The sequence below is a fragment of the Melospiza georgiana genome, chromosome 8 (assembly GCF_028018845.1).
Source record: "Melospiza georgiana isolate bMelGeo1 chromosome 8, bMelGeo1.pri, whole genome shotgun sequence".
Lineage (NCBI taxonomy): Eukaryota > Metazoa > Chordata > Aves > Passeriformes > Passerellidae > Melospiza > Melospiza georgiana.
In genome coordinates, this window is record NC_080437.1 from 29173094 (window position 1) to 29194003 (window position 20910).

The following is a 20910-nucleotide window of genomic DNA, read 5'->3' on the forward strand; positions in this document are numbered from 1 at the left end:
GGAAATGAGGGGACTGTTCAGAAAGCTGAACCAACAAAACCAGGCTGTGTCTAGGTTGTTTTTCTGTGTGGGAGACATTTATCACTGCCTCAAATGTGCATTTTTTTCATTGCTTCTAAGTGAATATTAATCTTCTGGATTTCCCCTTTCCAGAGCAGTCTTTCGTTCCTTCCCATGCAGAAACAGGAATTTCCTTGTGGGTCATATTTCAGGTGTTTGTATTTATACAAGGACTATAAGAGGGCAGTCACAATGCAGGGTGAGGACTCGTCATGTTTTGCTGCAGGAGGCAGTGCAGGGAATCTGGATTTACCTGAAAGTGTGTTTCTCTAATAACCTTCTTCACCATGAAGACATTTTGCTTGTAAGTATTAACACAGTTTGTTTTCCTTGTCTTGGAAATTTTTGAAGTTTTATAACAGCTTTCATCATAATGATTTGAGGCATTTTATTTGCATTTTGACTGAAATGTCTCATTGCATTTCCAAAGGTTTGAAGCAATCAAATCCCTTAATGACTGGCATACAAAAATCTGAGGGGGTATAATCATGGAATTGGCATTTTCTGTTTTGAATTAGGCATAACCTGTTTACAATGTTGCTTTCAGTTGAAAAGACAATTAGATGTAACAATTAAAAAGTTTTTCCCAAAAGGCAGAGTGAGATAGCACAACTAATCTCACGGGTCTTTGTCTTCCTACATGCAAATCTTGACTTTTACTGACATCCAGAAGAGACTTTTATCCTGCCAGAGACTCTTGGAACATTGTTTTGTAGTAATTGCATCGTTTGCCAGTTGAGGTGACTGTCAGTCACACTGAACACAACAATACATTGCCTTTCATTGCAACCCCAGGTGTGTGCCTGTGTATTGACTTTGTGTACAGTCAGTTTTAGTTTTGGAAATTGCTTTTTTGTCCTTTTATTTTTCTGGTAGGCAACAGATGAAAACTCTAGAAGCAAATTTCATAACAATTTATCATGGCATTTATACAACAAATCTTTCTTCCCAAAAAGAAAAAATTGCAAAGGTTTCCCTGAAAAAAACTCAAAAAAATACAGACAGAAATGTGCAGAAACCTGTGATGGACCTAAGTTTGCAGTGGGTCATTCCCATTTACAGCCTGGAACAGGAGGAACGAAAGTCTATAGCTTTAGGTGTGTCTCAGGGGTAAAATTCCATGTGTAACCCACTCTACTCCTGACTGGACCATGTTTACTTTTGGCACCATGGAGCAAATCACTGAAGAAAGGGAGACAGAGGAAAGCCCTTAAATCTCTCACTGCAGCCAGGGTTCTCAGTAAAGAGCCAGAGAACAGCACTTGTAATCCTTCAGAATTTCCCAGGAGAGGCTCTGTGGCTTCAGGTGGCACAAGAGGGTCTGTGTAACCTCCTTGTAGGTACAACGACTTGCAGCCAAGACCTGATTTTGCAGGGAATGAGAGTCTTGAGGTAAGGCAAAGGGAACTTTTGAAAAGGCATTGTATGAATAAAACAAATTTTCAAATCATTAAAATTGCCCTAGGATTAAAACTGTATTTTCTACATATATATTAAACTCTTTAGGCCAAGTTATACCCAATTTGTACAGGACTGATCATACTGGCAAAGCAGTGTCAGAATCATACATGAGTGCAGTATTCCGAGGTTACAGGTGTTGTGACTAGTGCAAAAGAAAGGGACAAATGAAGTTCTCTTGGCAGTTCTCGTCGCTTCTAAGCAAATTGTCTTTTTGGCTTATAAAAGTAGATAATATTTGTTATTTGTAATTTTGTGATTGTATTATAAAATAACAAATACAGCACACAGTGTATAATTTAATATGATATAAAACTATTTCTGAATATATTTAAATTAATAGTTATTATGGCTGTTTTATGTATTTTGGTCATCAGTATGAAAATTAACCATTGTAAGATTTTTTTTTCTCAACAGTAATTGTGTGTGCAGTGAAATGCTGTTCTGCAGCAAGCAAACTGAAAGGAATTAGCTTCAACATTTTTGCGCTTTTTGTTGTCTGAGTGAAAGAAACAATCAGGATGGCTTCTACAAATAAAAGAAATTCTGCAGGTACAAAATTTCTTATACTAAAATTTGTCATTGGTGAAGCTGTGAGATGATCTATCCTTACCTGAATGCCATCTATTAATTTCTTTTGGGGTGCATTTCAGATCACTAATTATTAAGCTAAATAAGACCAGACCCCAAAAGTTAAATAAGATCAATTAAATAATGCAGCAGCTTATGATATCTTCTAAACCCCTACGTTTTCACTACCATTACTTTGCAGTTTGGGCCAGTTGTCAGCATTAACACCAGGGAAGCAGGGCCTGGCTCTATATTTTATAGCCTTGATTTATGTTTGTTTTATGGCCATTTAAGCAGAGAAACCCAGTGCTAAGCAACAATTTCCAGTTCAAACAGGTCTTTTTAAAGAGATTAATTGGCAGCAAGTTCAGTAATGGTGCTGTTCATTTCTCTTTGATTAGTGAGAATTCAAAATACATTTTGCCCTGAAGGTGGAGTCTGCAAGCACGGATTCCTCATCAAATCACCACCTCTGCAACTTTTCAGCTCACAGGTATACCAGCACAGATTAGTCATATTCCAGCAGTCCCTCATATCTGCTGTCCTGAATTTTAATGAGACACAAATTGCTTTCTCTTTGGCAGAATTCCTGGAAAAGGCGTCTGTTTGTCCTGTCCAAGTCCAGCACAGGGAATTACATCCTGAAGTATCTGAAAGGCCAACACGTGAAAGGCTCCATAGCTGTTGATCAGTATGTAGCTAAAATGCATCACCTTTTTTATTTTGAGTCATGTATCAGCACTCTGCAATGGCCACTGATTGTGCAAGCCCTTGAACAAGTCAAGATTGGGTTCTTGGTTCAAACCCAATGAACTCCACAAAAGAGTCCCTTGGGATTTGTAGGCTTTGGGTGCAGTTATGATAAATGTAGAAGTGAAAATCCCGAATTGCTTTGTTGTGATTTGCTTTTGTGTGAGTGATTGTGATGTACCTGCCAGTGAGAAACCTGGCCTGGCTCCACGATCCCACGGGCTGTGTTCCTGCATCCCAGGCTGTGTCCCTGCAGTAAAACACATTTCACCTCCTGTCAGACAGTGCCATGCTTTCACCCACAGGTCAGTCAGGACAGGCTGTGCCACTCTCAGCTGTGGCACACACCCTTTCCCAGCTTGCAGCTCCACAAGGTGCTTTGCAGCTTTGTGCAAAGGTCTCCTGGCTTTCTCATAACCCTTTGGGCTGATCATGGTTGCTCACTGCCTCTTATTCTGCCAAGAAATCGCCCTGCTTGGCCCATTTAGGTTGTTTTTTTCCATCCTGTGAGCACATGCCTACTGCAGCAGGACTGAGTGTCACTGCCTTTGGACTGGCACCCTATACCATGCCAGGGGTGGTATGAAATGTGCGCAAGGGAAACAGAAAATTTAATGGGAAATGTAAATATTTCCTGTCAGATCTAGAGGTTAATACTCCAGGATCCTGGAATTGTTAGGCAAAGAGGTCACTCACCTCATTGCTGTTGTGCTTCTTCCATTAAAAGGATTTACATTGTGAAGATTTCAAAAGTACTGCAGCTTGCTCAGTGGTCTGTGGTTACATTATTACCATAATTATTGTTGTTATTACTTTTATTAATTTGGCTTATTGGAGGTTAATGGAAGTAGTGCTTCAAGTATCCATTAAGAGTATTTCTGTTCCTCTTCCCCTCCATTAAAACTCTATTAATATACAATTAGTTTCAAATCATTGTTTTATAGTGGTTAAAAAACTTCCACAATAATTTTTTCTTACTATTGTTTCTTTTCAAGATTCTGAATTAAATCAAAACCCCCTTTTTCCAGAAATGAAGATCCATAGTCTGGGGACTTGGGAAAAGTTAATTTTATATATTTTGCCTGGAGACTTTCTTTGTTGAAAGACCACCTCTTTTGAATGTGTGCATTTATTTTCTTGAGCAGTTTTTTCTGTGGAAAAATGTTTAACTTTCCCCTTGCAGATCTCATCACATTATGCTGTGCTCAGAGTAAAAGCTGGACATGCACACATATATGTGTGTGTCCCTTTGTATGTGACTGTGTAGAGTTATATAGGATGTTTCCTATGGTTATCTTCACAGAATCATAAGTATTCAAGTTGGCATAAGTAATGCTGAAATTATGGAAACGGTGAGGAAGATGTTTAAATGCCTTCCTGAGCAGGTGATGTCCATCAGCACTGGAAACAGATGTTACTACCTCGTTGGGGACAGCAGGTGGGCAAAAGCAGTGGGACAATGCTGTTAAACCACTGCAGCACTAAGCTGTGCCCCAAGGAAAGGTCCTGCTCCATCACAGCCTCTCCCTTCCCTTCTATGTCCCAGCTACTGATGGCCCAGCTCTGGGATGAGGGGATTCAGCTGCCTGGTCCAATGGAAAACAGCTTTTTTCTGTGGCATAGCCTCCATTTACTCATGGCTGGGTTAATTTTTGCTGGTCCAGGCAGGTGAGCTCCCCTTCCCTGCAGCCAGCATGTGAAAGCAGAGGGAGCACAGGGATGGCAGGGGGATGGCAGTGGCAGTGCCATTTCAAACTGTGCTGCTCAGGGCACAGGAAAGAGCAGAGAGCCTTGTTTGCCTCCTCACCCAGAAGCTCCTGGGAGGTAGAGAAGGGTTCTGCTCCTCATGGATAAACCACAATATTGCCTGAAATCTAGGTTATTAATCAAGGGAAGCAGACTGAAGGCAAAACTTCTCCTGAAGGAAACAGATCCCCAAAGTGCTGTCTGGGGCTTTTGCTGCAGCAGGGGGGTGCAGTTTGTGCTTTTTCAGGCTGGAATTGAGTCCTGAAGAGGGGCAGGAGCTGTTTCTGTGGAGGTGACCAGCCAAAGCTCAGGTGAGGGAGGAGGATGTTGGTCACCCTGCTCCTGTACTGCTGGTTCCCAGCATCTCCTCTTCAGTTTCCCAGTCACGAGCACATCAGGGGGAATTTTTGCTTTTTTTTTTTTGCAGAAGATCAGCTGATGTGTGAAATTCTGATAAGAAGAAAAACACATACCTGGGTGCTGCTTGAGCATGGCATCCAAAGCTTCCCCCTGGGGCGCGGCTCTCGCAGCCCACGCTCCTGGGAAGCATTCCAGAATTAATCCAGCTAAATCCACTGCAAGCATGAAAAACAGCTTCAACAGCCCTTCCATGGCAGGTTTCTCATCCTGGTGGCCCAAATGCATTCATTCCCAAGCCTTGTTAGCTCTCTGAGTCGGACTTTGCCATCTGGCTATGACCACACAAGCACTCCTTCCTGAGAGGCAGGTACAGGGTTTTTCCCCTTGATCTCAGGAATTTTTGGTTTGGGCCCCATAGGAAGAAGTAAGTAGGCAAAAGAATTGGCCTTGTGTGTTACCTGTCAGTAAGTTTTCACTCCTCTTGTTCCCACTTCAGGCAGGAAATAGATGACTGGGTCACTCTGATATCTTCAGTCTGCAGGGAGGACACAAGAAGTGGATGCTGCCCTCAGGTGACATGTTACTGTACTCTATTGTAGGAAAAAAAAAAAAAAAAGTATTTCTCTTTTTCATTAAAAAACTGTGCAAAGGAATTTTCCTGATCGTTGCCTTGCAAGTTGCCTCTGACCTTGGTTATTCAGAAATTCATTTTCATATAAATCCTGTGCCCTGGCTTTATGCATCAAGCAGGCATTGCACAGTCTGTCTGCACAGGGATTGATTTTACATTGAAGAAATCTCCTTGAAGAGTTGGCTATATGGAAACGAGGGGAAGGTTGATATTATGCTGCAATGAACCACACCTGTGATGCATGAGTGAAAACTTGTGTGTTATACTTAGGGTGTGGATTTCAGATATATTTACATGTTGTTTTACATCAGTCTGTCAATGTCATGAATCAGCTGGAAGCCCTGGTAGTTCAAGCTCAGGCCCAAGTTTCTGCACTTTGTTAACCAGCCAGGCCCACCAGTTTAGACTCAGCACTAAGTGCTCACATCCCTGCAGCTTCCACACAGCTCAGAATGCAAGCAGGGCACACTTAATGTCTGCCTGAAAAATGCCATGCAGACAATGCCTCTGAGCCATTAGAAATAAAATATTCTCTAGTGAGATGTGTCAGTACATTTTAGCCCACACCCAGCAGGTGCCTGTTTTCTTATACTTCCTTTATTTCTAGAACCAAGATCTTCCAAATCCAGAAGTCAGAAGTCGGACTTCCTCTTTGCCACTATTCTTGAGTTCTGTAGACATGGCCAGCTTTCCAGACAGGCAAAGCTGCCAGAAGGTAAATGAATTAACTGTCCTTCATCATGACTCTGTGCCTAGGCATGACTGTGACATTTCTTTTGCAAAGTTGGTTTTTCTCCACCAAAAGTTGTTCAGAGTTTCTGCAGTGGGTGCCTGGGTGGTCTCTTCTGGTGGGGTTCCTGAGCAGGACCTGGTGTAACACCACAAAGGAAATACTTTAAGAGGCAAGTCTGCATGTAAATGGGGGCAATGAGAGATAGTCCTCACTGGTTGTCTCAACTGACTGGCAAATTTTAGTGAACATTAAGTAAACTCCTGAAGATTTGCTTTGACATGCCTTGGCAGAGGCATGTGATGATTGTTTTGGCAGCTGCTAGCCACATTCCTCCTGATTTGTGATTGTGCTTTTATTTCTTTCTCTCTTTTTAGGCTGTAGAGCTTAGAGGAGAGTTCAGATCCAATTCCTCTCTGCCTTACTGACTTTCCCCTCAATATTAAAATAGAAGGGATAGAAAGCGTTGCTGCTGTCCCACAGCAATTGCAGTCCAGTGTCGGGGTGGAAGAGCAGCCAAGGAATTGCTGAGTTTCTGTAGTCACAAAGCTCTGTGAGGAAGCTGAACGTGGGTCAGGCACCTCCAATGTGTCTTTATGAGGAGTGAACTTGTTTCCTTTTCATCCAGGAGAATGGCTCCTCAGAAGACAAGAACAGGCCTTATTCAGATCCTGGCCCCCATCAGGCTCAGTGTGACTCACCAAGAGGAGTTTGTCCAAGCCTGGTGAGCAGAGCAAATCAAACAGCTCTTACCTTGTTCCATCTGCACAAGTGAATAATTTGCTTCTGTGACTACAGATTATCCACCTATTTTCCCAGCACATCGAGTTGATTTCCACTATTAAAACTTACTAAGTATTTAGTCTGTTTTCTTGTTTACCACTGAAAATGATCTTCTAAAACTTGCTTGAAATACCTGTGTTCAGGTGTTTTGGAGTCAGAGCCCCAGAGTTTCTGTGCAGCAACTGCAAATTGTGGCAGCTCTCACAAACTTGATGAAGAAAGCTCTGCGTTTGCACTGGTTGAGGATTTGTCCCTCCCTGCACATTTCTCAGCTGTGCCACAGTTGCTCCTAAATGGTTTATTTCTTCAGCCTTTGCCAGTAGCAATCGAGTCAATGTAACTAAATTACAGAACAAGAGCTTGTTAAATTGAGGCACGTCTTAGAACTGACCTTCTGTCAGCATTAATATGTCCTCAAGTGATTTCACTTCCATATCTAACAGGAGCGATTTGGAAAGATAAAAAGACGAATGTTATCTTGTATTAGTGGCTAAGTGTTCTGACCTGTGTTCCCTGAGCCAGTGCCTGCAGCAGTTTTTCTCTGCTGTGGATTTGCAGCAGAGCCAAGAGGACAGAAGGCACAACCAAGGCTCTTCCACACCCTCAGCAGCTCAAACCCATCTTTAGTGACAGCTTATGCATTGAACTCTGGCCTGGAGTGGCTGGGATGCAGGGCAAAGAGTCTGTTCTGCTATCACAGCTAGCAGGGTGGTAAATCACACGCTGCAATCACCATCCTTGTATATAGGCTGACAGCAAGCGTGAGATAATGCAGCTAAATTTAGTGGAAAGAAGTGAATAGTTGAAACTACATTGCAATGCCATGGGCAGTCAGCATAGCCCAGCTGATGCACAGCACTTTATAAAGTTGCAGTAATTTACTTGTGAGTCTGAGCTCTGAAATGCACTGAGTTAACCCTGGGTCTGATTTTAACCAGTCCTGCTCAGGGTATATGTCAAGAATTTCTTTGTGTCTCTTCCTTGTGCATACCTTTTCTGTCTTATTCATTAATTCTTCTCATTCCTACAATGCCTCTGAGAGCAGGTATTATATGCAGCTGTTCAAGCTGGGACAGGCTGACCGTGAGGGTTGGAAGATAAGGAATTTGGATTTTAGCTTCTTAGCCTGAAGCAGAGGGAATAGCACAAAGCTCATGTTTCTGGTTTGGCATGTGTGAAAAATAAATACACTTGCTGTATAGAGAACAAGAAACAACAATATTTGTCCATTGGATAAAAATATTTCTCTTGCCTCATAAGTTTAACATCTGCTAACATCTCTGGACCTATTCTCTGCTCAGTGACATGCAGACAACTGGCTTCCTAACTAATCCCTTGTATTTATTTCCTTTTAGCAGTGTGAGTCCCCATTTCAAGCATCTGATGTGTTCTTATTGGTGGTTCCCTCCTCCAGGCCCAGATCTTGAAAACTCTTTGTTAAGTAATTGTCACTCATGCAAACAGGAAGTATCTTACCATGTTTTCTGTGAATATTTGCTGATTCTGTTACTTCTCCACAAAAAGGGAAAATGCATGTTAATCTGTACAACTGAGCCTGTTAAATACAAACCCATTCTTTCAGCAGGATAAAATTCTGGGAGGAAGTGAGGAAAACCTGCTGTTGTCAGATCCAGAGGAAAACATGCAAAAGGACGAAGAAGATTATTACCAAACTCCCAGCAGTGTTTTAGCTAAGGTAGTTTATCAGCTGTGGGTTCTGCTGCCCTGTTAACATCTCCAAGGACACAGGAGACATTTAATGAGCCAAAGAGGAGCTGGTAGGAGGAACCACTTGTACCTTGCAAAAGGAATACATAGATAAAGCGCTAGGTAATAGAGCTTTCATTTCTACAAGAAAACAAAATACGCTAGATTCATTCAAAGGATCTTCCTGGTGGAAAGTGGGATTTGGACAAAAACATTGCTGATTTTGTTGAAATTCCCCAAATTAACTGTTCATTGTTAATGGCTTTTGCCTGTTGTATAATGGGGTAGGGTTGGGGTTTTTTCCTGAAATTGGAAACTTCATTTAGAGAATGTAACAGTACATTAGTTTTATGTATTTTGAAATGTAATTCTGTTGAAAAACCAGTATGCTGCATAAAAGCAGTACTTTTAAAACACTGCAGTACATTTTGGTATCTGCATTTCACTGTGAAACAAGGCAGCAGGAGAAATCATGCTGTTGATTTTATACAAATTTTGACACCCAATTTGGGAAGCTAATTTGAGGAGAAGATAAGTGGTCAGGAGAAGTGGTCAGTTTTCTGCAGAAGTCACAGGCTGTACATCAGACTGAAGGACATTAAAAATGGTGATGTGGTGACATAATCTAAGTGCTTTAAGTCAAGCATACCCAAGTACAAGTCTCCTTTTTCAGCCTGCTTAAATTAAAAAGCAACAATTATTTTTTTTTTTTTGTGGTAGTACTTCAGAATATAGCACTGCCAATAATTCCAGCATTAACTTTTAAGTTTCAAGCACCTTTCTAGCTCCCAGTTTCTGGGAATTGACTGATTTGAGGAAATCCAGGCTAAATTAGCCAATATGTTTAAACAGCAGGAGCAGAGAACAAAATAAAGAAATCAACGGGGGTTTCTTCTGTAGGCAGGGCAGTGACATTAATGTCCTCTATTGCTGTGTGTTTCTGACAGTGCACTACTGAAGTATCAAGGCCTGACCCTACAGTTGAGCCTGATGCCCCTGTGCAAGAGAAGCCAGAGCAGAACAGCCCAGTAAAGGAGAACATTTATATGTCAATGAAATCAATGTAAGTAACAACTTCATCAAGGTTTTGGAAATTGAATGTGGCACAGCAATAGAGATAGAGCTGACATCTCTGATGTTTGTGAACTAAGACCCAACAAGGACTCATTCAAACAAGATGCAGCCTCTAGATCTTGTTACACAAAGTTCAGCATTCATGGAAACACTGGAGTCAAATTCAAACTCATTAACATGAAATTTAAGCTCACCCTGCAGTCTCCTGCATTTTCAAGGCTCTAACTGTACAATGCAGCACCTTTGGTTGACTCACACTTTTTCTGGGTTTTCATGACAGCCGCTCACCACTTCACTGAGTCACTGCAGCCAAACTCCAACAACCTTTCAGACCAGTGCTCTCCAAAGCAGGCAGCATATCTAGAGGTTAAAAGAGAAAGGTAGAGATGGGGCATTAGCTCCCAGCTTTTCCATGAAGAAGTTGTGTGAGTTGGGACACATCCTCCCTTTCATTTTGCCATCCAAAGAGCAGCTCTGTTGCTGTGTGTTTTGAAGGTACAGTGTCACAAAGAATGACCTGAACTTTGTGTCACAGCTCTAAGGCCACAAGGAAACTTTACAACCTTCACAATACAACACTGAATACTGAAGAGAATTGTGCCTGCAGGGTGAAGTTCCTCCTGAGCCAGAGGGTCAGTAGCTGTGTTAGCTGTGGCCTGACACCTACAGACAGTCAGATCTTGGGCCACGTGGAGGGAGGCAACTGGAAATGCAGACCCACTAACCAGACAATCCCAATAGATTAATTCAAGCTTGTCTCTGTCTTTCGGACCCCCCCAGAGGGAATAACTATAAAAACTTCACAAGGTTAGGCCATCTGAGTTAAAATTTACCAAGAGCAGCTTTTGCTACTAACCCCAGTCTTGTTTGGGCCACAGTGGGGAGTCAGCTCCAGGCAATATAAGGCTTATCAAATAAAACTAAAATGATTTCAAGTAGTTCTCAGTTATCACATCTCTCAAGGGACAGCTTTACATCCCTGCAGAACCCAGCACAGCCAAGGCCAACAATCTGTACTCAGTTTCTTTGTCAAGGCATGCTGTTAGCTGAAATGTTTCCAGGCTTAATAAATAGTTTTTGCATACTGAAAATGTTTATTTTGAGATTTATGGTCCATTTTTAGAAGGGCTGTTTATTTTACTTCGGTTTTATTTTGTCCACTGGATATTCTACAAGAACTTGTTATTCTTTGCTTTATTGAGGGCTGCTTGATCCCGCTTCAAACACAGCAAGAGTGCCTGGAATTGCCAAACCCCTTTATTTTTTATCATCATTCCTCTTTAGTAAGCTGCTGGACGAGACATGCCAGCTCACGTGCAGGCGTGATGGGCTCCCATCCCTTCCCAAATGCCAGAGCAACAGTGCATGTCCAAGAGATCTGGAAGCAGAAAAAGGCACAAAATTCCCAGAAAGCAGCACCAGCCTGCAGCCAACCCTCCAGAGAAGGCAAAGCTCATTACCCCTCTCAGTGGTTCACTTGTCCATACTGCTCAGGTAAGTGTCTTCTCCAGCTGGTAGCAGAGGGGACAGACCTGTTCATGGGTTTCACTTTGCCAAGCCTGTCAGCATTTCAGAGGCACTTTAGTCGTGCTTTTAGTCATAGCATTCAGTTTTAGGGGGTCTGCAAGGAGCAGGGAGTTGGACTCAGAAATCCTTATGGGTCCCTTCCAGTTTGAGCTGTTCTGTGATTCTGTGGTCTCTGATGTTTTTCTCTCACAGTCAAGTTACAGATGAGATGCAGCTGCAGAAATTGGATATTTTCGTACCCCTGGCTGATATTAACAATTACCTGAAACTTACTGAAGCAGCAGGACGAATATGGTAAGTCTGGTGTCGTGTGGCTGTGCCTGTGAGATGGGAATAAGTGTCAGGCACAGAAGTGTTCAGCTGCAGACACCCATGTGCAGTTTTGGCAGGGCGGAACAGGACAGAGGCAGGGCTTGCTGGCACTTCAGTGATTCCTTCTGCTCTCTCTGATTCTTTTTGTACTGGAGTTTGTATTTCAAATGCTGTTGTAAAGAAGAATCCAGCATGCTGTGGAATAATTAGTGATGGTGTCAACCAGAACCAGATCAAAAATGTGCAAAGTCATTGAACGTGTGTGTCATTTCCAGGGGGCAGCCCCATAAATGCAATCCTGTCCAAAAGTGCAGTGACACAGGACATCCTGTGTGTTTCCTTTGCTCTCTGCCCTCCTCAGTGTCTCACAGTGGGCTGGTCCTCTCAGGCTGGGGTGCTTGTTCAACCACGGAGACCACGTGGTGGCTGTGAATGATCTGCAGCCCCAGGGTGTGGAGGAGGCTTTCTTCTTCATCAGCAGGTCCACCAGAAAGGAGGTAAGCTTGACTAATCTTGACTCAAATGTATGAGCCAAATGAGAAAGCAATTCCCTTTTTTGCATTTCGATTCCAACCAGTTTCCTCTGGTCTAAGTTTGGCAAGGATAACTCCAGCACCCAGTATCTCCTCAGCATCAGTGTCTGTGGGGAACACAAGCGCTGCAGAGTTTGAAGGAGAGTTTGAGCAACACCAAGAGATGTTACTGGGCAACCATAAACTGGAGTTACTTGGCATATTTTTGCCTAATGCATATAGATTGCAAGTTTTGGGAAATAAACCGTTGCCTCCAGGGATGTGTGGTTATAGTGGTTTGGGTATTGAGGGCAGAGCCCTGGACTCCTATGACCCATTGCTTATCAAGCACTACACATGTCCTTGTGTGAGACTGGGTTTTTTGAAGAACATGGGACATTTCTAAGATGTTCTTTGACCCAGCTGTGATCCACGACGTGTTTCTGAACTCATATTTCAGTATCAGGTTCATGACCCATATCCAAACACATTCATATTTGAATTCTGCTGAGAAGGTTGAGGTCATGAGATGCTGTTGCCATCTAAAGAAAGGAAAGCCAGTCTCAGCAAGGAAAAAAAAATACTCATCTCTCTTTATGGAGAATTTTTATTTAGCTAGTTCAAACACAAGTCAGATAATTGCACGAATATTGACCAGATATAACAAGCTATAAAAATATTCCTTTTTTTTTTTTTTTTTTTTTAAGGTGAAACTTACTGTATGTAGGATTCCACATTCAGATACCTTTCATGCTAAAGGCTGCTCATGTTCCTGAAAAAAAAAAAAAAGACCTCAATGATTAAGTAAGTGCCAAAACTCAAGGGGAAAGATCAGGGAGGAAAAGGTGATATATGTACAGATAATCCTCTTCCTGAGCTGCCAGACATCTTTTGTTGCTGGAGTACAAAGAACAGAGAATGTGGATTTTGATTTATGTCCTAATAACTTATTTTGTGCCATGAATGGCATGTATTTGGCTTATATTTCACGTTGCCATGTATTTCTGTTACCTGGAAGAAAATGAGGGTCAGATCATTTACATGACCTTTGCACTGTGTTTATTTTTCATTTCAGCAAGAAATACTGGTTTGTATTTGTATTGCCTCTGCTCACCTCTTTACACCGAGTTACTTTGGTTTATTAGTCAAAAGGAAATTGATAAGGAACTTCAGGAGAGCTCCGGGGGGTGCCAAAAGGGAGTTTTGTCCTGTCCTAGAGTGACCTCTGTTGCTTACAGCACCACGGTGTGACATGGCAGAGCACATTCCTGTGCCCTGCATGAACATGGACACTTTGTGTGGGAATTTTCACACACCCATACTGCTGTAAAATAGATACTGGCAATATACAATGATGTGGCAACAGACAGAATCACTGGGTGTGAGTACTGATCATTTCATCTTGGCAGACACAACCAAAATAACTACTGGGTTTAGCAGGCACAGAAATACTGATATTAAGAGATTTATATAAGTTTGATCAGGGTGAATTTGGCTCAAAGGAGGTATTTATCCAGCCTCCAACAGAATAAGGCCAGGTTGACTATTGCAGTAAGGAACTACACTCACTAAAAATGAGCATTGGTGTAACTTACTTCAGTAGTAAATTTGACAAATTTTCTGGGCTTTAAAAAAAATTGTTATAAAATTTTATTCAGTTGAAGATGAAAACAATATCATGTAACTCAAAGCAGGCAAGCACAAATATGTATATAATCTATTCAGACTCAGCTCCTGTTCAAAAGATTAATTTCCAGAGTGAATGTTTCCACAGCCTGTCACTCCTGCCTTTGAGATAAGAGTGTTTGGGACGTGCTTGTTTCTCAAGGTGGAAAGGATCACATTTTGATTTTTCTGTTTCAGCGCTGTTCAAAGGCCTGTTTGTGCTGAATTCTGCATAAATACAGAGGGAACTCCCAGTTCTGGAACTACAGAGGCTGAAAATGGAAGAAAACACATTCCTTGGGAGCTCTGCTCCAAGGCTGCCATGGGAGTCCTTTGCTGCTTTGAGCACAGCAGATCCATTTCTGCCCAAGGAGCCCCTGAGGGATGGGATGGATGGATGGATGGATGGATGGATGGATGGATGGATGGATGGATGGATGGATGGATGGATGGATGGATGGATATCACTGTCCAGGGCTTCTTCCAGCCCTGAAACTCTGTCAGTCTGCTAGGACAGTCCTCATGGCCTGAACCCTAAAATCACAGATCACCTTCTTCAAGAGCATCTACTGAGGATGCCATCCTCAGCCTTTCCTGGCCAAAGTTTGCCTCAGCTCTTCTGAACTTTGGAAGAGGAAAGTCCAAACTTTTCTGTCTTGTTCCAGGACTCATCTCTCTGTAAAATCAGGAAATTATTTTCTAATATTTATCCTAGACAATTTTTTTCAGAAAATTAACTTGATTTTTTCTTGCCCTATTTTCAGTGGGCATAGGGAATATTTGGATTGCCACTGTCCGCATAGAAATCTTCATTATGGAAGATGTTGTTTCTACCTATTCTCCCTTCTCTTTGTCTTAGACCAAACATTCTGCATTCTTCCATCATTTTTTCAAATACTTCCTGAAATTGGTAATACAAGACAAATGCCTTTTGTTTCCAGTTATGGATGGAGGAGGTGAGAAATTGAAATGCAAAGAATTAAATTCAAATTGAATTCAAAGAATTCAAATTCTTTTTGAATTTCATCAAAAAGAAACCCAAAGCCATGAAGCAATTTCCTAGAACTTCATGGAGAAACATTTCTCCAAAGAGGTGAATTAGTGAAGATGGTGGTGGGAGAAGAGCCACCTGCATGGAACCTGCTTGTTGAGCACTGAATGCTGCACCTCTCAGCCATGGAAGAATGTTGATTTTGGACAAAACCAGGATTTGGTTAGATATAGCATGCACAGAATAATTCCAGAATATTTTAGAGTACTGGGGGATTAATTCTGAACTTTAGTAAACAGTCACCCCATAATGTGTTACTGCATAATTGATCATTATGTCTGTTTGTACAGTGCTAAATGCAGATAATTAATGTCACATATTGGCTGATTCATAACACTTACAGAGGCACAATATGGAAATGACATTGGTACAGTAAATTCGGGTAGGATGTGTGAAGTTGTCTGCCCACATATGATAAATAAATGTCCTAACACTTTACAACACATTGTATGCTGCAAAACGCCTCATTTTCTCCTAACACAGCCCCTCCTTGCCCTGCAAAGATTACCTGTAACTTCCCAGTAATCTGCAGCTGAGTCACTTAACAGCCTATTCTACATATTCTACACCAGGAAACTTTTTGCCAAAATAATCTCATTTATATGCTAAATGTCCTGAAAGCAAGTGCCCTGCAGGAATTCTGGCCGCCTGTCCTCCAATTTGCCCCTCTACTATTTTATTCAATGTCCAAAGTCATTCTTCACAGATGTCATTTGGCTTCCAAGCAATTGCCCTTGTGCCCCAGTTTCTAAGAATAAAAGTGAATTCTGGCAGCCTAACATTTCTGAGAAATCCCCAGTAGTGGAAAAGTAGCTGGGGGGAGAACAAAGAGGAAGGAAAACTCAGTCATGAGTAACAACTATAAACAGTAAGAGGGACTGTGGATAGGAAAAAAAAAATATGTCAAAGGTGGTAAAACAGGAGTTCTCTGCTGCAAGTATACATTTTTGTTATATTTGGTGTTTTTTAAAAAGAAAGTCTGCTTCAGGTTATTTCCCAGCATCAGACGAGCGGCTGTAAGCAGCACCTTCCCTCAAGGTCAGCTAAAACACTGAAATAACCCAGAGTAAATGTGTGAGCAGCCTCTCTGGCACCTGGATGAAACATCCCCTGCCCAGTGCTCTGGTCACCCTGGGCCTCTCCATCCCTTGGTCTGTTTGAGCTCTGCCAGGGCACACACGTGGTGATGCCAAGGCTGGGGTGGGCACAGTGCAGGGGTGTTGGCACTACAGCCAGGGCACAGGAGGGGGAGGTCACTGCTGCCATCCCTGGAGGGGACCCACGCAGTGACCCACAGGTGTCAGCGGGCTGTGGCACCTCGTGGTGATGTGAGCTGTCCCTTTGGCTGTGTTTGCTGTGGAAAATGGGTGAATGAGCCCATTGGAGCCCCTTTCAGAGCCGCTGCCGCAGCTTGAGCTGAGCCTTTCTGGAGCAGCAGAAGTTCATGGCAGGCTCCTGCCCTGCTCCTCCAGGAGGGCCAAAGCCACAACACTGCCATGAAATGGTGCCCAGTGTCACAGACATCTTTTATGGAAAATCCTTTCCTTAGGACTTTGCCTCCTGAGAAGCTGAGAGGCCTCAGGAGCAAAATGTAAACCAATGGTTATCTGCTGCTGTGGAATGCAACAGGTGGATCTGAGATTGGCCCATGTTGGTTGTTTTTAATTAAGGGACAATCACAGTCAGCTGATTTGGACTCTCTGTCCAAGACAGAAGCTTTTATTATGATTCTTTCTTTTTCTGTTCTTAGCTAGCCTTCTGATGAAATCCTTTCTACTATTCTTTTAGTATAATTTTACGATAATATATATCATAAAATAATAAATCAAGCCTTCTGAAACATGGAGTCAGATTCTCATCTCTTCCCTCATCCTAAGACCCCTGTGAGCACGGTCACAGCCCAGCAAGTAAGTTAGAAATGTTCAGAATGACAACATTGCCCTGAGTCACCCAGCTGGAGTGGTGGTGCTGGTGTGGGCAGGGGGGATGAAGACCCCCAGCTCCCCTGACAGCAGCTCCAGAGCCATTCCCTGCTTGCCTCCCACCCTGCTGTCCTCAGCCTGCCTTTTCCCATGTTCTGAGGCATGCCTGCTGCCCCCCACCCCACTGATCTGTTTGGGTAGTTAATCATTCCCTAATGAGCTGTCACTAACTGCACCACTGTCCTGCCGCACTCACCCCTCTCCCTGCCACTCCTGGGTCAAACACAGACTACTTTGGGTTGACATGGCAGAAAATCAGGAACTTTCACACACTCCTGGGAATGTTTGTCATGCCCTGGAAGTCCATAAGAGCCCTGCCATGGCTCACTGCCCCCCAGTCCATGCCCCAGCCCTTCTGTGGGTGCCCATTGCCCCTGCCTGGCTGCTTGCCCCACAGGTGAGCTCCAAGGAATGAGCTGGGCTGTGATCATGAAGGTGTTAGTGCAAAACCAGGCTCCTGCTGTGCTGCAGAGCTCAGTTCCTCAGATGGTCGCTGGGTAGCAGCACAAAGAGCAGAATTTCAGCTTTACCTCCCTCATTCAGGCAATAGATGCGACCAAGAGCAGGGCAGAGAGCCAAGTAAATAACAAGGTCTCAGTAACAAGAGAAATCCAGCCTGCCTTTCTCTGATTGAAGAAGCCCTGCTGAGATAAATGCTCCAATCCATCTCCTCTCTGAAACGGGAGCTGAAAAGTGGGTCAGATCCTGCTGCTGGCAGTGCTGTTTTTGGGGAGGTCTCTGCCAGGAGCTGACAAACGACTGCAGCGATCAGAAAAAAATCAACTTTGCTTCTCACAACAGAGTTCACTGAAATCATGGCTTCTGCAGGGAGGAAGATTGTGCTGGACAAGGAGGAGGGGTGAGAGGCAGCAGGAGGCAGCACATGTAGAGCCCCACAGCCAGCCCTGGTTTTGCTGAACTCCAAAGTCACCGCTGCTGGCATTTGTGTCCTCGTGTCACCTTTTCCTCCAGGGCACTGCTTGTCTCTTCTTCCCTGAGGTGCTGAACTTTCTTCCTCTTCCTGAACAAACAAGGCAATGTACAGAAGGAAAGGTGAGCAAAGTGAATCTGAAATGCCCAAATGGGAAAGCTTAGAGGTTTTTAAAACTGCTTGGTTTATATAAGAACTTATTGGAAACTGGCACAAACAAGTGCCTATCTGCTCTGAGATACCAGAGCAGATGTGACAGAGTGGAAAAGCCTTTTCCCTGCCAGAGTATTTGCTGGAGATTTGATAACAAGGTGCCATTGTACAGCAGTGGGTAAAGGTCCAGAGCAGAAGGGGGAAGGAGAAGAGGCCTCCAGGCAGCGCAGGGCTCTGCCTCTGTGGGCTGCAGCTCCTCCACCAGCCCTGCTGCTGCAGACAGCACGGAGAGCTGGCTGGGCTCAGTGGGCAGGCAGCGCTCCTGTGCTGCTTTCCTCCTCTGCAAACAGTGACAGACTGTCTTATCCCTTCATTTCTGTTAGAGGCTGAAATCTCCTAGCTTTTCTCTGCACTGCTGGACATTACACTGAGTGCTGAACATTAAATTCAGCACTCCAAATGCGCATTTATAATCTGTACCACAATGTGAAACTTAAGTACAAGATCTTCAATTTTTAATATTGGTACTGACAAGCTTTCAGTATTTCCTGTGAATTTCATTCATGCTGGTCATAATTCCCACTAGATACTAATACTGTGTGGTTCACAAACATGAATACTGAATGTTTTTGCAAACATACTTGGTTTGGAATGGTGGCTATTGAATAAAATCTCAGATTGCATCATTTCACTATAAAACCTGAACACATGAAGCAGCCTGTGACCCACCCTTAAAAGTAATGGCCTTATTTGTTTTGGTTCTGAAATGAGAAGCAGTTGGTTTTCTGTAGCCAAGGGAGGACGGAAATGTTTGGGCCGCATTCTCTTGTTCTCAAAAGTCACCTGCTGCTTTTTTTTTTCCTCTACCAAAGATAACTCAACAAAAGTCATTCAGACACAGAAAACACATCAAAGTAATAACTGCATCTTTACACTGGTGTGGAAATAAATCTCCCAAAGCAGTGTTCAAATTCAAATTCAAAATTCATGTTCGGTCAAAATTGATCTCTAATTGCATGAAGGATATATCTGAAGTCACACTTCCTTAAATTTAAATTTAAATGGCAATTTATCCTAAAAATCTTTACAAAGCTCATACAAAGCTCATCCTAAAAACCTTTACAAAGCTCATACAAAGCAGACAGGTTTGATCGAATAAAGAAATCCTTTAACCATGCCAATGGCATCTCAGTTCCTTTCTCCACTCCAAGTTGCTATCAATTGTTATTTCACATGAAGGTTTAGAGGGACACCAGCACTCTGAAGTTCCATTTAGCTGCCCCTATGCCTTTATTCTGCAGTGTTTCACACGTGCCCACTGGCTCCCCTGTGGTGGCCACAGGCTGTGGGTGCTTTCATTTATCACAGCCAGCCTGAAACCCAGAGCCAGCACAGCCAGGAGCTGCTCTCCTCATCTCCCCTCTCCCCTCCTGCTACCCTTTTCCAACAGGGCTGCTTTTAGCTCATTTATCTGCCTGTTGGGGTGATATGTAATCAGAGCAGGAGTCCTGATGGGAAATACGAAGTGATCCTTCAGAGGGGCTGCCTTTGGAAGCCAATCAAGCCAGTGCTGCAGCTGCCCCTGTCCCTGGCTGTGCCTGCTGCCCTGAGCCTGGCAGCCCCAGACAAACAGGAGGAGCCTCTGGGATGCTCACAGCCCATCTTTAGTGAAATCTGGTGGGATTTGTGTCAGAACAGGCTGACTCCTCCACCCCCCTGTCCAGGGGACCCTGGTTTAGTGTTTCTATGGCACCACAGAGGTCTAAGTCCCCTCCAGGGACTGTGAAAAGGTGACACTTTCCTGCAGTCAGAAACCCCACACTCAACCAAAATAACAAATGCTTTAATTCATCCATCTCTAATGCCAGCACTGCCCAAAGACTGAAAAAAAAAAATCCAATTCTTCATTAGGAAAAGCAGAGCCAAAGTCCTAATTAACAATGTTTGTTCAATAACACTGAAACTTGGTTTATCCCAGGTCTGCACTCCCCAAAGGACTTAAACTGCTGAGATCAGAGAGATGTCCCTTGGATGCACCAAGGCGAGGGAAAAGTCTTGTCACACATCTTTCCACAATATTCTTGTTAGTTATATTTAGTTTTCCACATCTGTTTGTATGTCCTCCCACTCAACCTAATCCTGTTACTAATCCTCTTTATAATAAAGATAAAAATAATTTATTCCTGTGTTTGGATTCTGAAAACACATTTTTTCCATAAAAAGGAGGCCAAGTAAGTAGGTAAGATGGAGATCTCCTGCCATGAAGGTGGATGAAATGCTGCAGAATTCATCTACACACAAAAACCAGCTGGTGGAAGTGCAAATACAGACCAGAGAGGGCAGAATGAAAGCACCCAGTGGGCCGATGCAGGAATACCTACAGCAGAGCAGGGAACTGGAAAAAGCCTCCAGCACTAAAGCCCTTCTGCTGTGCTGACCAAAATGTGCCCATGACCATCTGCTCCACATCAGGGCAGGATTCACTGGGTCAATCCAGCAGATGTCAGTGCCAGTTTCTTCCAAGATACACCATTCCTGGGGCTAGTTTCAGAAACCAGTCTGCTTTTAAAAGAAAGAGACCCAACCCCTCATTCTGGGTAACAGGCTAGAAACTGAAAGCAGGAGGTCAAGAGCCACAGAGAGGTAACAGGTACCTCACACTCATCAGGCCGCGCTGAAAGTTGAATTTTTTGGGTTCAGAGTTACCAGTGGCACAAACTGAGGGAATTGCAAAACCAGGAACAGCATCAGCACAGTGGGAACCCCCCCACCACACAAACACACTCATTCTCTGCAGGAACAGTCATTCTTGAAAATGCAACTATGGAAACAAGATGATGTTAAATCTTAGTCACAATTCTGAGTCTGAGGTGCTTATTCCTGCCTCTCATAGTCCATGCAAAAATTA

At 43.2% G+C, this 20910-nt stretch overlaps 1 protein-coding gene across 1 annotated transcript; it reads left to right on the forward strand.

Moving 5' to 3' along the window:
* The first annotated feature begins 2039 nt into the window (after window positions 1–2039).
* Window positions 2040–12996, forward strand: PLEKHS1 (pleckstrin homology domain containing S1). Its single transcript, XM_058029635.1, has 13 exons — window positions 2040–2070; window positions 2490–2581; window positions 2673–2779; window positions 4142–4276; window positions 5441–5516; window positions 6183–6290; window positions 6934–7029; window positions 8671–8784; window positions 9743–9858; window positions 11154–11363; window positions 11589–11690; window positions 12070–12205; window positions 12928–12996. Exons 1-13 carry the CDS (start codon window positions 2040–2042, stop codon window positions 12994–12996), a joined length of 1392 nt encoding a protein of 463 aa, XP_057885618.1.
* Window positions 12997–20910: the final 7914 nt, after the last annotated feature.